The 16,054-nt window shown below is 41.8% G+C and overlaps 1 protein-coding gene across 3 annotated transcripts in view; it reads left to right on the top strand.

Annotated features, from left to right (window-relative positions):
• The window catches only part of ldlrad3 (low density lipoprotein receptor class A domain containing 3), a 75,696-nt gene that overhangs the window by 30,797 nt on the left and 28,845 nt on the right, over nt 1-16,054 (top strand). For 2 of the 3 annotated variants that reach the window (XM_022754486.1, XM_022754484.1), the window contains exons 3-4: nt 6,741-6,866; nt 8,782-8,916. In XM_022754486.1, the coding sequence (XP_022610207.1) occupies nt 6,741-6,866; nt 8,782-8,916 (261 nt within the window). The remainder of the gene's footprint in view (nt 1-6,740; nt 6,867-8,781; nt 8,917-16,054) is intronic. The other variant, XM_022754485.1, reaches the window with a different exon arrangement.

The following is a 16,054-nucleotide window of genomic DNA, read 5'->3' as shown; positions in this document are numbered from 1 at the left end:
CGCACACGAACTTAAGATTTTTTTACCAGCAGTTACTTTACCTCAGCTTTTTTTTTTTTTTTTGACCCGCCTATACTTTATTCCAGTACATCAGTGGGTGAGGAGGTTCAGAAGAGAATAATGCAAACCTCGTCCACATTTGCCTGCCTCTGTTCTTTATTTATTTACTTATTGTTCCAGTCTGTTCCAGTCTGCTACACTTCATAGGCGAGGAATTGTCTCTCAAATGGTCAGGGAATTTTTATTCACCTAGAAAAGACAGGCTTTTCCCTTCCTCCCAGGCCCCACTGCTCTTCTCTTGTTTGTTCTTCCGGTCCCCCCTGGCACAAGGGTCAACTTCAGTCATGTAAATACTTTTTGCTGCCTCTTAAATAACAGTCTGGACTGAGAGAAGAGAGGCAGTCGCTCCAGCCTGAATCTTATTGCATTAAAGACGCAGCTTATTGTATTAGTGTCCTGCTGCGCGAGGCTAGGACCCTCTACAGATCCTTTTTATGAAGTCCAGTTTATTATGAAGTGGATCCTCTGCTTTTGCTGCACATAAATTTAACTGAATTTCAGATGGAAAAAAAATATGTGTCGTTTTTTTTCTTTTTTGCAATATCTCCATCTGCTCAATGTGCTTGTATGTGCGTATGTGTTGGCAAGTCTGAGGGGTCTTCAAGCAATGATTCAGAGACAGGCTTCTGACTAATTCCTCACACAAAGAGGTCAAAAGTACCATCCTGTTCTCTGGTGTCCATAACGACAGCCTGGGAGAGTGTTAGACGAAATGGATACTGACAGAGGAGAGAAGGAGGAGAGCTGACTGAGCTTACTGGACCTCAGAGCCAGGATTAGCCTCTTTGCCCTTGTCTGGGCAGGGCATGAGCAGGCGAGAGAGGAGAGATACGTGGTAGGGCCGAAAGGGTGAGTGGATATGATGTATAAAGCAAGAAGTGAGGAATCAAAGATGGGGGGGACACAAATGGAGTTGGGAATGAGAGAAACGACAGAGAGGCACATTTCAAAGAAACGACTGTTCTGAACTAGCAGTCCTGCAGGCTGAGGCCATGGCCTCTTTGTGTGTGCAAGAATGAAGTCAGAATTCTTCACTGACAAACTTCTGAGAAACTTCAACTTTTACTTTGGTTTAAATTAGAAGGGCCATCAGCAGGGCCAGTGGCTCTGAAAGAGCAAGGATCAGAACACATCAACTACACGAAAGGGTTGCTCATCTCCTCATACACTGCTCAACTCGAGTTGTTTTCATGTCAGCATGTGTCTAATCCCAGACTACTGTGCCTCAGTATCTAAATGACATGTCTTTTGTGTTGTATTTTCCATTCAGCAGAACACGTTTCCTTTAAAAAAAAAAAAAAAAGTCTCATACACGATGTTGCTGCCTGACCCTGTTTCCTTCAGGACAATCATTCCCAACCTGGGGGTCACAGGATAAATCTGAGGGGTCACAAAAGGATGGGCGATATTCAAAAACATTTTTCCCATACACAAAATGTATTTATTCTTTTCTTCTCTAACAATTTTTTCTTATGAAATACTGGATAGTTTTAGTCTTTTGGGCTTTAAAGCAAAAACTATAAAACTTTTGAAAGAAAAAATTAATACTTCCACTTCAAATGATGCTGAATCCATAAGCAGTAAAATGCACACTTTCTCTCTTAAATACACTCTGAGGTTTGACTGCGCCAGCCTCATTTGGTATAGTATATCTAGAAGCTTATGGTGGATAACTTTAGATGACATTGCAGAGTTTACTGTCTTGATGACTCTTCTTTACTTGAGCTGCACATTGTAGTTTTAAACTGAGCACACAACCGCTCACCAGTCACAGACATATTAAACCAGTGTCCTGTGCCATGAAGCAAACTGTCTTCATACCGTAACATTTAATGCAAGATCAGATCTATCAGTACATGTTGAATGCACTGTACAGCCCAATACTGGCTGTGACTCCAGGCCTGTTTTATTCAATCATTGGGGGAGAGAAAATTGGCGACTCACACAAGGGCTGATGTTTTGTCAGTTAGTTTAAAAGTCTATCAATACTTTGCAACAGTGAACCATTTGGTGTTTTCATTACCTGATGCACTGTTTATTGATCCTGTTAGCTCCTCACAACAATTAGGAGCGAAATAAATTCAGTTTAGCGGATTACTCGAATATTATCGCATCATCGCTTCCCGCAGTCATAACACAACCTAAAGCCTGGAGCGACATCAGTGGTGCTTTTTGTTTTGTTTTGTTTTTTTTTTTCTTGTGTACTGACCTCCGCAAAATGCCCATGAGTTACTGAACTCAAAAGAGCAACTATATGCTTATCAACAACAAAGTTCTGCTGGGCAGCAGGGGTGGAAATAGCTAAAAAGACTCCAGAGACAGATTGGTCATGATTTAGATATCAAGGCTCACACACTGCCAATTCGTTACCAAACCCACCCTGGGTAAGGGAAGGGTTGCTGAGATTAGGAGTGTGTGTTTATATGATAAGAGCAATGACCAATGCACTGACTCGAACACAAAGAGCCATATGCTGCTGACAGATGTTTGGTTTTTTTTTCCCTTCTTCTTCTTCTTCTTCTTCATCTTCTTATTCTTCTTCTTCTTCTTCCTCTTCTTCTTCTTCTGTCGTCGTCTGTTCACGCTTGGTTCTGCTATGCTTCATTATGCGTAAGGTGTTCCTTTCCCTGCGTGTGTTCATGTCTCTGACGTGGACTGGAGCATGTCAAGAAAATGGAGAGAGACTATACGGGGCAATAACGGCAGAAAAAGTAAGGAAAGCGGAGGAAGATTTAATGGGACTGAGTCTGGTGCATCCCATGTGCTTAATGGTTGACTGATCAATGAGCTGGTGTAATTAATGTCAAGGAACATGGATGAAATATTGATTAGGGTGTCTCACTCTGATTCCGTCTCTCGCCGTCTTTGTCTCTCCTAGTTTTCTCTTTTAGGTTGAATTCTATCCTTGTTCCATCGATGGGCACAAATTAGGCGAAAATGATTGCTTCGAAATCTTCAAAGGAAGAAGAAGTGCTGCCTCGTCATTTTACAATACAATGTTGGCTGCTATCAGTTCAAACAAGGCGATTTTAGCAGCAAGTAGCTTTCTATGATGAATATTGCAGCAGGGTTATTATCTGACAGATCACTCGCTGCTTTTTCACTATATGCCCTTGCTTGCTTTCCCCTTTTATTGGAAGTTGTTGAAATATTACTGATATTTTGCACATGCGCCTGCTTGTACGGTACTCGGGCCGCTCTTGCTTCCTCATCTAGCATGAAGTTTGATGGCTTTGCAGAACGCCAGTGGCCCGTAAACGCTTGGCCCTTGAGATGGAGGCAGCTCTATAATGTTGCGATTCCTCATCCTGCACAGAAGGTTATTGTACAACGAGAGCGCAGGGCTTAGACAGTGAATTGTACGGAATAATTATTTTGATCCCAAAATCCTCCAGACTGAATCTACCCCTGCCCTTCTTGCTTACACCTTGAGTCCATATTGATTTCCTCCCTTCAGAAATGCTCAGCAAGGTCAGAGAAACCTTTGAAGTTGTCGGTTGTCTCTACTCTTCCTTGGCCTCTACTCTCCCGCTCTCATTTTTCCTCTGTTTTCTTTCTTGTTAGTCTCTTCCTCCGGTCCTTCTCCACACTCTGTCAATCATGCATGCCCATCACGAGCAAGCCTACCTGTGCCGAACAAGTTATTCCGTTCTCTGGGGAGTCGAGGAGAGGGAGAAAAGGGGAGAAGTGTGGAGAAGGGCATAAGGGTGCACGTTGGGGAAGAGCAAAGCATACTATATGCAACAGGAACTCTGCTGTCGGATACAGGCTGACATGAATGCTGAAGCCTCAGGGGAGATAAAGACGAGGAAGGAGAGACAAACAGTAGCATTCTGTTTCAACTTCATGTCAGATTATCAAATGATTTACTATTAAACCCAAAATATGTCGTGGATTTGAACTTTGTTTTGCTTTAGATATTGAAAATAAGTTGAAATATTTAAGTCTTGTTTCTTTTTCTGTATCTTAAAATGTTCTTGAGGAAAGAAATTTTGGGCTCCTGTCAAAAATAGGCGCCTCAATATATAGTGTGTGCGCCTGTAATTGTATAGGAGATAGTAACAAAGAGTTTTGTGTATTTTATTTTTTCCGTGCCTTTCTTTGAGCGTCCTCCAACTGTGCATTTCGGTTTGATCCAGCCATGTTTTTCTGCTAGTGATAGTCTTACCTCAAGGAATCAGCTCGACTGCTAACCTCATTCGTTTTCATTTGTGCTGCTCAGTGAACACTGGAACTAAGTTTGGAAGGCGTCCAACACCCTGCCTGTTTTACGTAAACAACTTCTACAAAGGCTCAGAGAAGAGAAAGAAGATTTGGCAAGAAACTAAATCAGTTCAAACCGAGAAACAGAAGGACTGGAGACAGGATGACATTCGCGGTTGTAGGTTGAAGAGCAAGGCTGATGGAATGAATCAGCATTACCTGGAAATGTGAACAGTAAAAGTCCTGGCCGTGGAATAAACCTTCAGAGAATTATTAAAGGAAACTTAATAAGTCTGTGTTTATACCAGCTCTTACACCCCTCAACTTGCTCCTTCTAATTAATTTTTTTTTGTCTTGCTTGTCTTGCATCCCCAAAACACAGCTAAGCACATTAGCTCTATCCTTCCAACCAGCACTGTCTCTCCCCACCCACGAATTTCCCCTCATGAGCTTGTCCTTCAAGTGACTTTTGAGCTAATTTGGAACACAAACACTGGGTCAGATGAATCCTGCCAGCAGTAGAAGTGTAATGAGGATTCGGATGAGGGAGGAAGTGAATGAGGAATCGCAGAGCAATAACAGAGCTGTCTTTCTAGCCAAGCCTGCCAAGCAACTAAAAAAAAAAAAAGCAGCCAGGATCCATGGCTATACAGAGGAGAAGGAAGTTGTATTTTCCAAGAAGAAACTCTATATGTCTCCAAAAAACCAGAGCATGTTTCCATTAATTCCCACAACAGGTTCAAAACAAAGGAATCTAGAAATATAGAAGAATCCAAGACATGCAAAATAAATAAAACTAAAGAATAAAAGATGATGTTGCCTTTGTTTGTGACCAGATGAATTTCAATGTACCCCCTCCACAGCGAGATGTTTTTGTAGCTTTTCTTTTATGTGTTGCTACAGCTCGAAGCCATGTCTGTTTTTCTCCCTGGACTCTAATGATTGTGATATACCATGCAAAATGAGCTTTGGGTGGTAAGAGCCTCCGCTGCCCAGGTAAACAAAGGCTTCCCAGACTATAGACACAGAAATCGGGCACTATCCCAGCTTCCTCCCGCGTTCAGCGGATTAAATTTCATCCTGGAGACGGGCGCTCCAAACCCTCGTGGTTGTTATGCCTAGCCCTCCCCCCTCGCTACACATAAGCTTGAAAGAGCTCATAAATCAGCCTACCACAATATATTGTAGAGGGAAAAATGTGCGCCCCTGGCATTTGAGATGGCACAATGCCAACCTATGAGCAGGCCAATTCCACCCTTTGTATTCAGTATAGAGAGAAAAAAAAAAAACAGAAAGACTGTTTGGTGGCTTGCATTTCAGATGCACTCATTTAATGCAGTCATTTGAATGTGCGGGTCGTTCCATCCTATTGTAGTTTCGTAGTATTTAATACAATGTTTATAATGATATTCGCTCACTGGCATTAACATCTAGTCTTATTTAACTAATATTATAACAATGTCTAAGCTGTAATTGATAGCTTTTCCTTTCTCTGTCTCCAGTAACCACTGTTACAACAGCAGTTGCTCTCACACAAAGCCAAATTTACAAGTTTAAGCTTTTGTATTATAATGCAAATTACTGGAAGGGAATAATCCATGACTATAGTTTAACAAAAGCCAGAATAGAGGAAAAAAAAAAAGGTCTGCGAGATAACACTGTGTTTCACACAGATGTGGCTCATTATTACAAACTGTAAATACATTACCAGTGGCTTTAGTGCCATGTCTTTTTTTTTAATGTCTTTTCTTGTTGCCATCAGGCTTTAAAACTTTAACTTCAAAGCGATCGAGTCAAAGCGAGGTCCTTTATCTTCTGTTTTCTACTTGTTTTCTACCTGCTGTCTTGTTTTTCTCCTTCTGCCAAGGAAGACCAATGTGTTTGAATTAAAACTCGGGGGTTTGCACTAAACGGAGCACGCCAGGCATTGATGTTCTGCAGGCTCGTCACTCAGTCTCAGGCCTGTCCTGGGAGATAAGACCCGTTGGCCCGCTTAGGCTGATCAATGGCAGAATCCATACAAACACTCTCCCACACGATTTGCTCTCTTTGTCTTTGTCATTAACTTGTTTTCTTCTCCTATCAGTACTTTGTGCTTGGGATCCTACCCTTTACTTGTCATACTTAAGAGAACTTAAAGATAAGCATTACAGAACAAAATGAGCTGGATAATTAATTGGTCTCTATTACACAGCAGCTGCTTGACTGTTTGAACCTTTGTTGAATGGTTTACTGTTTTAATTTTTAATTCACATTTGTGTGTGTTACATTATTACCATAAAAATAAAAAAAAAACTTTAAAACTTTAACTTTATTGATGGGTTCTTCCCTCCCCTTGTGCATCACAGCCAAGGCTAATTCTGTCATAAAACATGATGTATTGCTTTAGAAATCGCTGCATCATCTTCTCATCACCCACAGACTAATCCATTGTTCTACTCTTCCTCCACTTCCCCCAACCTCCCATCTGTCCTTAGCTAAGGTCAAGTCGAAGTGTGCTCCCACGTTCTTCGCCTGCGCTAATGGCGTCCACTGCATCATCGGACGCTTCCGCTGTAACGGCTTCAGCGACTGTCCTGACGGGAGCGATGAGGAGAACTGCAGTGAGTCTCACAGCATGGCAACCAAATCCAATAAGAGCAATTGGTCTCATGCCATGGTCACCAGTGATGTACTGTCCTCCAGTCATAACAGTTTGTTATTGCTACAGCCACTCATCATACCAGTGGATGGTAGAGGATGAATATGTACTTTACTGATGTAAAAGCACAAATGTTCCTGTAAAGGCCGAGCAAGGAATTAAAGGGGCATTCCAGCAATTTCACACATTAAGGTCAGTTTCCTTATCATGTACTCAGGTCTGAGAAATTAACCCTGATGACGTCATAGTGATGTCAACAGGGTTATCTCAGCTTGGGCATATACAATGAAATAAACATACAGAAAGACCGAATTACAAACTTGGGGTGTGGAGTTTGAAAGATAAGGGTGTTAACCTGGCAGGGAGAGAGGCCTAACCAAAAGGTAGGTAGGTAGGTTGCAACGTGGCAAATGTAGGATCAAGTGCTTATGGAGCTTGACCCGTACTGAGGAATAAAAGTGAGGATATTTCAGCCTCTGCTGTGTCATTATATTTTTTTTAATCAGCTTCCTTTGAGTCCTCCAATGTAATAGAAATGCTATACTAAATTGCTGTAGTACCCCTTCAAGCAACATATCGGCTTCATCAGTAAACTACAAAAAGAACAAATTACTTGAACAGACCAGTGCAGAATAATGGGAAAAAACAACACTTAGTAATAAAAATGCAATCGATTCATTTAATCTAGGAGCTAACAGGAGGAGTCAGACAAATACAGATAACAATCACCACACATCAATACATGTTGCGCATGTCGCACATTTCTTTGTCTCGTCGCGTCTATTCTTCCCTCCTTCTGCTTTCAGTTTGTAAACAAGTAAATGAAAAGACCTTGCTCAAAATACTAAAATGCAATCATCAACATCGTTACTTTGCTGTGCTTTAGCTTTTCCTAGTGGCAGTACAGTGTTTCCTTCTAAAGTGTAAAGCTGTTATGCTTTATATCCCATCTTGCAGAGGAAAATGAAAGAGCGTGTCATTTTATAAAGAATGTAATTTCTATACCGCTCCACTGTCCCCTCCACTCCTTTTCAAGTTATATCACTTTTTTGCATTGTAACTCCTGACTGTGCTCCCTTGGGTTTGGTTTGGTTTGGTTTTTTTTTTTTTTTTTGCTTAAAATATCTATACATCAGTAGACAGGTTGTTGTTGTTGTTGTTGTTGTTCTGCTGTTCTGTTCTTGGTCTGTATTATCACATTCTCCTCACATGACCCCATCACTGCTAGAACGTGCATCAAACCAATCACTCACCATTGTCAGAGGCAGTGTTCCTAGCCTGCAGGGGCCCACACTCACAAATCTAATCTAGCCATTTAAATGGGGCTATGCTCTACGCTCCCAGCACATACTGCGTCACGACTGTGTAATTGTCTGGATCTTCTCACAAGATAATTCTGCCTCATTTTGAAAAAGCTGGAACAAAGACAAATGAGAAAGTGTGCTAATAAGAAGTGGTAGGGCTGGACAGCTTTTTTTTTTTTCTTTATTTCTTTCTTTTGAGTTTCAGTTTGATTTTTTATCAGACTCATGAGATCAAATGCTTCACTGACTCACACCGTTTTAAATGTTTAATTTCTTCTCTGAAAATCCCCATGAACCTGTAACACCCATGTTTTTCTTTTAAATTTACTGATATCAGCGTGTTGTAGATGGGATGAGAGCAACAAGTTTACAAAATCGACTTCTAACAAATTACACAAACGACCTCTGCAGAATAGTAATGCAATTTGCTTTGAAATCATTTCTTTATGCACTGAAGTTTGTTTCTTAGAGGAAAGGTTACACAGGTGCTCCTGTGACTCTTTGAGCTTTGAACTGAAAACCTTTCTACGACCTAACACTTGACCTTTGACCTCTGCTCTGACTTCACCACAGCAGGCAACCCACTGGTGTGCTCCGAGTCTCGCTTCAAGTGTCGAAATGGCCGCTGCGTAGACCGCAGTTTCCTGTGTAACGGCCAGGACAACTGCCAGGACAACAGTGACGAGGAGCTCTGCCTGACAACAGCAGGTACGTCGCTAAATCACACATGAGGTTGTCATGAAAGCAGGCAAATGAACATTTTTAATTTGAGGGGGTAAAAATTGAAACTTTAAATTGGTGGCTTGAATATGTACCAGTGACACGACTTCAAAATCAGACTTGGTGTGGAGTTGCCAATGACAATGAGGCGTCCCTTTCACATGTACTGTAATTACACAGAACCAAGAATGGTCGTGTAGATACATTTTTTGAGTTTTGGAGAGATTGGTTTTGTGATTGGGTTTGTCAGAAATAGCTGCAGAGAGCAATTATGAGTGAATGAGTTAGATAAGTTTTCCTCTCACAGTTATAAGGGAAAGTCTTGAAATAGCCATCTCTATCTTCATTCAGTTAATTCCCTCTATTCAGAGTTCATTCGTACCGTAACACAAATATGACAAACTGGAGTTTGTTCAGTTAATCAGGACATAATCGTCTGAAATATTGGCAGTGAACTTCAGAACAGGTGGTAGCCTGTAGATGCAGTATTTAGCTTTTCTATTAAACTGGATACAATGATGATAGACAGGTTGGAAGATTCTTTCACTCAATATGTCACATCATCTGATATTTCTGGAGACTTCACTTAGGAAATATATAGTACAGTCTGTGCTTCATGAAGATACAGCAAAGCCACTGACAGATGAAACTTAAAGAAGACATAAGCTGCTTTTATTCTCCTAACTCCGAAAAGAACATTCCTCCCAGTGTCTGTTTAATACACACAAACACGCCGTGGCATCATTAGCATAATGTTACAAAATACAGTGCTGTTGATGGCATTCTGGTGAGTTTGCATTGTAGTAGCAGTAGGATCATCCCTGACAGTGAGTCTGATGTCTTCTGTTTATAAAAATGTCTTATACACTGGCAGGTACCACTTACATCTGGCATGCCATTCTTATTCCACTGGCAGCTTCACTTCTCACAAGCAGCTGCCGCCACTACGGCACAACAGTCAGCTTCTGTCATCACTTCAGCTGTACTTTCACTGGCAAGCTGACACCACTCCTGCCAGCAGGCCAGCCCTGATGTGCATATAACCCCCCAGGCAAAGAAATGTGGACCACCGGCAGAGTTTTTTATATTGCTTCACAAAAAGATATCCCTTGTCGAAAGGCTGCGTATGGACTTACTCCGTTGGAAAAAAAAGAAGTCTGTCAAAAATAACAAAACAAAGCTGACAATAACCCGTCAGCATCTAGCCCACAATACGGTAACGTTATTACCAGTACTGACATAGGCAAAGTCAGCAGAAACTTGATCGAAACACGAGAGGCAGAACATTTCTGATAAACTGGGGGTGGAGCTGTGCAGCAGTCACACCGTACAGTCCAAAATATGAACACTAAATCGGGGCAAAACATTTCAACACCGTTTATTTATTCTTCCTTCCTCAGCTGCAGAAAATTGCTGTGCTCTGGCACTACAGGCAAACTACAGATCAGATAATGATTGCAGGAGATAATTATTCTACTTATTATAATTTAGCCTATTGATGTATTTCCTAAAAAAACTATATGTAATATGCTATAATTAGTTAACCATTTAAAAAAATATATGTTCCTAATTAGTGAAAATGATCTTGTGAGATTCTCATTATTTTTTTTTTTTTTTACCTGCATGTGTTGCAGTGAGAGAGAGAGACATAGAAACAAAGAGAGTCCATCCATCATCACGAGCCGAGCTCACACAACTCAGAGCCACAGATTGCTGAATAGAACTGTAGAGTGATGCAGAAATATTGATTGATATCTGTGTCCACTGCACTCCATTTCCTTGTTGACAAGTAAACAATACCGACTCCAGGACCGGCTTGCGGAATGTAAGTGTGCGTCGTTATGGCGTCTGAGCCATTAGATCTCAGAGAGCAGCCTTCACATTATCAACTGGCTGCTGTATGAAGAGCTGAAACGACCAAAAAGCTCACTGTTAGTGGAAAACAATAACGTGGGGTGAATTTGAAAATACAATTGACAATCAAGTTAGACGTAGAATTAATTAATAGCTATCTGGTAGGTCTTTTCCTTACTGTTTTCACAAAATGTTTATGCACCTTAATATGGGCTCAGTGAATACCTAGGGAAAGCTTGATGATACTTCATACTGCCCGTCCTGAGTACAATTATTTTACTCCGTTCCCTTCAAAGAGAAAGTGTTCTGCTTTGCAGCGGTTTTATTAAAAGGCCTGCTATGGTTGACTGAGAGGCTCCTCAGACTGCCTTCATCTCTGAAATGTTTCCAGGGGTCTAGTAATAGAGAACCAAGTTTTGTCTTTTTTCTCATCATAAAAATGCATGATTTTTTCAGCTATCCAGCAGAGCAGATTGGATGTGTTCAATTCACAGAAATGTGTCAGTGCTACTACTTGTAACCTGAGTCTGTTTGGACGTGTTGTTATATTCCCGAAGACTCCCTGTCAGTGCTGATTTTATAGTAGTATTTGTATGTATGGAGCACAAGTGCCCCAAATGTTCCCCTGCTTATTTTTGCTGCTATAGAGTACAAGTGCTGAGAAGTTGTGAGGAGTTGTGAGCTCCGTGTTGCTGTGGCCTTCAGAACAGATCAAGGAAGAGAAGCTCGGTTTTGTTTTGTTTTTTTTTCTTTTCTTTCTTTTTTTTTTTTTTTTTTATCATCACCCTTTGTGCCTCAGAGGAAGTGAAGGCACCGCTGCAGTTTGACTCCCTGCATTTCTTTCCTGTTTGCACACACACACACACACACACACACACACATCTAACATTTTGCTCTGACTTTCCCTCTCTCTATAATAAGCACAGACCTGCAGGTGACAGATAAGGCATACAATATCCGCTCTAAGCCACCTGAGCACGGCATCTCCTTCCTTACTTTCTCTCCTGCACCTCCACCACTCTCCCTCTGTTCAGCCCCTCTTCCTCCTTACCCATAATTACTTGCTTCACTGTCTCCACATTTGCTTTCTCTATTTGAATGATCTAGTGAGATATCAGCACGCAACTTGTCAGCGGACACATCATTATGGCATTTATAGACTAGCAATTGGTTATCTTGCCCAAGGTGTCAGACAGCTAGATCTACAGAAACCATCCTCCTGGCTTCTTTACACCCCCAGTGTCTTTATTTCCCATTAAACACTTTGGCACATTTAGACACAAACAGGGCTGCAGAGAGCTGCTTTTACTGTTTATCTTTTTATTTGATGGATAATTGATTTTTGAAATAGCAGAGAGGTGGCAAAGTGGCAAACAGTGCAATGTAACAATACACAATCTTCTATAAATGCAGTGGTGCAATCTTCGCACAGTGAGATAGAAGGAGTGGGATGGGGAGTCTGTAACGGATAACAGAGATAAAGAAATGGAAAGCGCACCACATAAACATAATATAGTGAGCCAGAGAGGGAGTCGCGAGGAGCAATGAATAGCAATGGGCAGGAAGATGGAGGTAAGGAAAGAGAGTTAGGTGATTTAGAAGAGAAAGGCAGGGATTTGGATAGAAGTGAGTGAGGGGTAGCGATAAGCAGGAGAGGATGAGAGCAGCATCCATCTCAAGTCGAGCCCCGAGGCCGAGCAGTGTAACTCTAGAAACAGAAATAACATGAAAGCTAGTTTTGCAAAGCTGAGGTTGTGTCTTCTCTCCCCCGGTCTTCCAGTCTTTGCTTATAGCAGGAAATAGAGAGCGCAGTGACACAACGCATGTTTGCCCCTGCAACGAATTGTTGTTGAAACACCGCCAAAGGGCGCACAGCACTTGGCCAGATGCTGGGGGGAGCCCTCGCTGAGAACAAGAGAGCCACTCTGCATATCCAAGGAAGCATGTGCATGACTGCATGAGCACAGATACACACAGTCAGACAAACACTCCAAGAGTCACAGTGCATCTGGCAGTGATTGTTCTGCATATTTAATTGCAAAAGAAAAGAAAAAAACTCTTTACTTTAATTTCCTGAAGAAACTTTCTGAAGGTCATGGCTCTGACAAGTTTAGAAAAAGTGATGAGCACAGTAGCTAACGCATTTTAGAAAGAGTTAGAGAATCCCCTTGGAGTCGTTCAAGAAAAGTAATTGATTTAAAATCCACACATCAGCGTCTCTCATTACGCATTAATTAACACAAGTAGACAAAGTATCAGATGGTGTGGTGACTGTGGGAGAGTGATAGCGATTAATTCTCACGTCCATCTCAAAGAAGCGCCTTCCTGGCCGTCTTCTCCTTAAGTGAAGTTGTTGTGAGAGGAAAAGTAAACACAGGGGAAGTGTGACTGGTGTGAAGGTGGGAACAGAGCGACAGAGGATAGTTCGAAGGCTTCAATAGCTCTAAACCGGCTTTGTGCATTTTTGAAGATAAGGTATGCTTTTTGCGTGGACACAAGCATGAAAGGCATTTGTTTTGGCGATGAGTCTGTGTGCACATAATTCAACGTGCATTTGTTCTTTCAATTGGCAACACACAAATAATTCAAAATTTTGTTATGTTCTCATAAAAACCATATGAAGTTGTGACAGTAATGCTCTACAGCATCGTGCATTAAGTTTCACGGTGCACTGTAGCTTTCCCAACATCACACGAGGAAGATTTATGCTCTCGCTGCTGCGTCTCCTCCAGACTCCATTTATTTTCATATCAGTGAAATAATTGGCCAAATAAAAGGCAAATAAATCCTTAAGCTCATAAAAACTGCAAAAGCCTTTAGTTCACAAACACTTTGAAAGCCTCACATCATCAATTAGGCTTCTTTGAACAAAAGGCCCGACATCAATTCTCCAGACCAACGGGGTTCAGAAGTGTTGACATTCCCGACGCATCTTGGAATACATTTACGCTGTTCGCTGGATGAATCCATTAACATGTGATTTAAATTACAATGCATTGTAAACAAAAAATTATTTATAGTTTGTCTGCTCAAGGGTATCTTGTACCACTCTTACAATGAAGGGACTGCACCCAAGGGTAGGCCTTGTGTGTTTACACACTGCCTGAATGTGTGCCGTATCATTACCTATACATATTCTGTAATGTCCAGACACCTGTAGAGACAGGCAGGCAGTCCCATAGCAAACTGAACATGGCTCATCCTGTGTGGTCCAGTAAACACAACTGTCACAATCTTTTTTGTTTTATTAGGGCTTTAACGAGTGACCCCGTCAGAGAAATAATCGGCCTACAGGTCCTCAGAGAAGTGTCAGTCACAGTGAGATGTTGGGCAACAATCTGACAATTAACATTATCTGCTACATGAGTATACTGTCAAAACACTGGCAGCTGACATCGCCTCTGACCCCGATTGGTTTGATGAAAATTAGCCCATCGACTAAAAACAGCCCAAAGTCCGCAAAATGAAGTGGCACCACGACTTTATGGAGAACATGACTGTGTATAATTAAACAACGTGCCTCTCAGCAAGAATCACACTGCTTGTCAGGGGAATTTGACTTATTGTAACAATGGCTGTTCAACTAAAACACTAATATGCTCGTAAGCTTCATTTTGGCCAACATCACCACATATTCACAAATACTCTCGTTTCTCACCAGCAGCGCAATAAGCAGTTTTAACCTTCTGGTTTGTGTATATGGAGCTTCCCTCCCTGAGAAGTCAAATCCCTCATTTTAAACTCCAGGGATGCTCCCCTCCTACAGAGAGTAATCTGCAGCTTTCTATTTGTTATATCCTCCTAAGGCTGCGTAAGAATTACTCAATAGATCAACTAGCACTGCATCTGCTGTTTTGCATAAGCACTATGTATTCAACAACCAGTCCTCACAGCCCTGCCATTTACAGGCCCTATAAACACTAGTAAATCAGACATGGCTGTATATACAGTGACTGTCTGCTGACACCTAGCAGTAACTCTTGCCTTCCATTAGCATCGCCACTAAACTAGGCATTAATATATGTTGTGTGTCTGATATATAAAGAACAAAGGATGTCAGAGTGATTAAAAGTCCCATGGTCTATATTCACTATTTGTATCCTTTTAGCTTGCTAATAGCTTCTCGCACCACCACGTCCTCCCCCATTGATTGCTGCCAGACTTTGGGGCCGAATATTATATGTGCCATAGATTAAAATGACAAGTTAATCCATGTGCAATTTTTGTGGTAGAGACGTGTGCGACGTGTGAGATGTTGGTCTGTTCATGCCCTTCGTCAGTAGCACTCTGAGAGCGCTGGCAGAGAGAGAAAGGTGTGGGAGGGAGCGTGAAATGGCGTAGGGGAATATAATGGCAGTAGACTGAGGTGTGGGAGAGGAATGTAATAGTGCCAGTTTATCAGAGCCAACACACACTTGACAGGCACAAATAGGGGAGGTTGCACATGTCACCGCCCATGGATTTGAACTCTGGAAAAGTTTCAAAAGGTTTTTGCTTTTGTCAGCCTAAAGCACATTCACAAAGCAGTGCTGAGGGGCTCTCGGCTGTTGGTCTGCAGGAGAAGACGTCCGAGCAGTTGGCAACATGCTGCTCGCTGCTTCTGGCATGGTTGAACTGAGGGGATGCAGCTTCGTAGTTTCTTGATTTAAATAGTAAATAAAAATTGTTTTCTAGCATTGTAAGAGTGCATTTTAAAGGGGGAGGTCTGGCAGTGGCCTGTGGAATCTATACTGTTGTTATCCGTGTGTTCTCATGCGGAAATGAATACCGCAGATCATGTTTATCCATCCATCTTCTGTGTGCATCCTACTTTGTGTGTTTTCTCTGCTTTATCTGAGAATATATCCACACTTTGTTTCATCTTTCCTTCACCTCCCTCTCTCCCACTCACCAAGTGTCAGTCCTCTCAGAGCTTCTGTTGTTTAAGGGCCTTGTTGCCATTGGCTATGGCCGCACAGGGGGGTCTCTTCCGGGACCAGAGTCTGCATGAATCATCCCCCGTCCTTGAATCAGGACCAGTCAGCCGTTGCTGTTCAGGCTCCTATAAATTAACAACTATTCCCTCCTAAACCTCTCCTCATTCAGTCGCCATGGTGATGGTGGTCAAGTGACGACCTGCACCCACAGACTAGAGGAGGAATTTCACTCAGAACAATAGCTGTACTGTTGCTATTGGGTAGAGTTGTACTTTTAGCAAGGGTGCTTATTTTTATTTGTGTGCTTTCATGTATGTTCCAACATGTGTTTGTGTGGGTGTTTGTGTGTAGTAGTG

The sequence above is a fragment of the Seriola dumerili genome, unplaced genomic scaffold, assembly GCF_002260705.1.
Source record: "Seriola dumerili isolate Sdu_G_001 unplaced genomic scaffold, Sdu_1.0 BDQW01000219.1, whole genome shotgun sequence".
In the NCBI taxonomy this organism is placed as follows: domain Eukaryota; kingdom Metazoa; phylum Chordata; class Actinopteri; order Carangiformes; family Carangidae; genus Seriola; species Seriola dumerili.
This window is presented reverse-complemented; position numbering and strand designations above follow the sequence as displayed.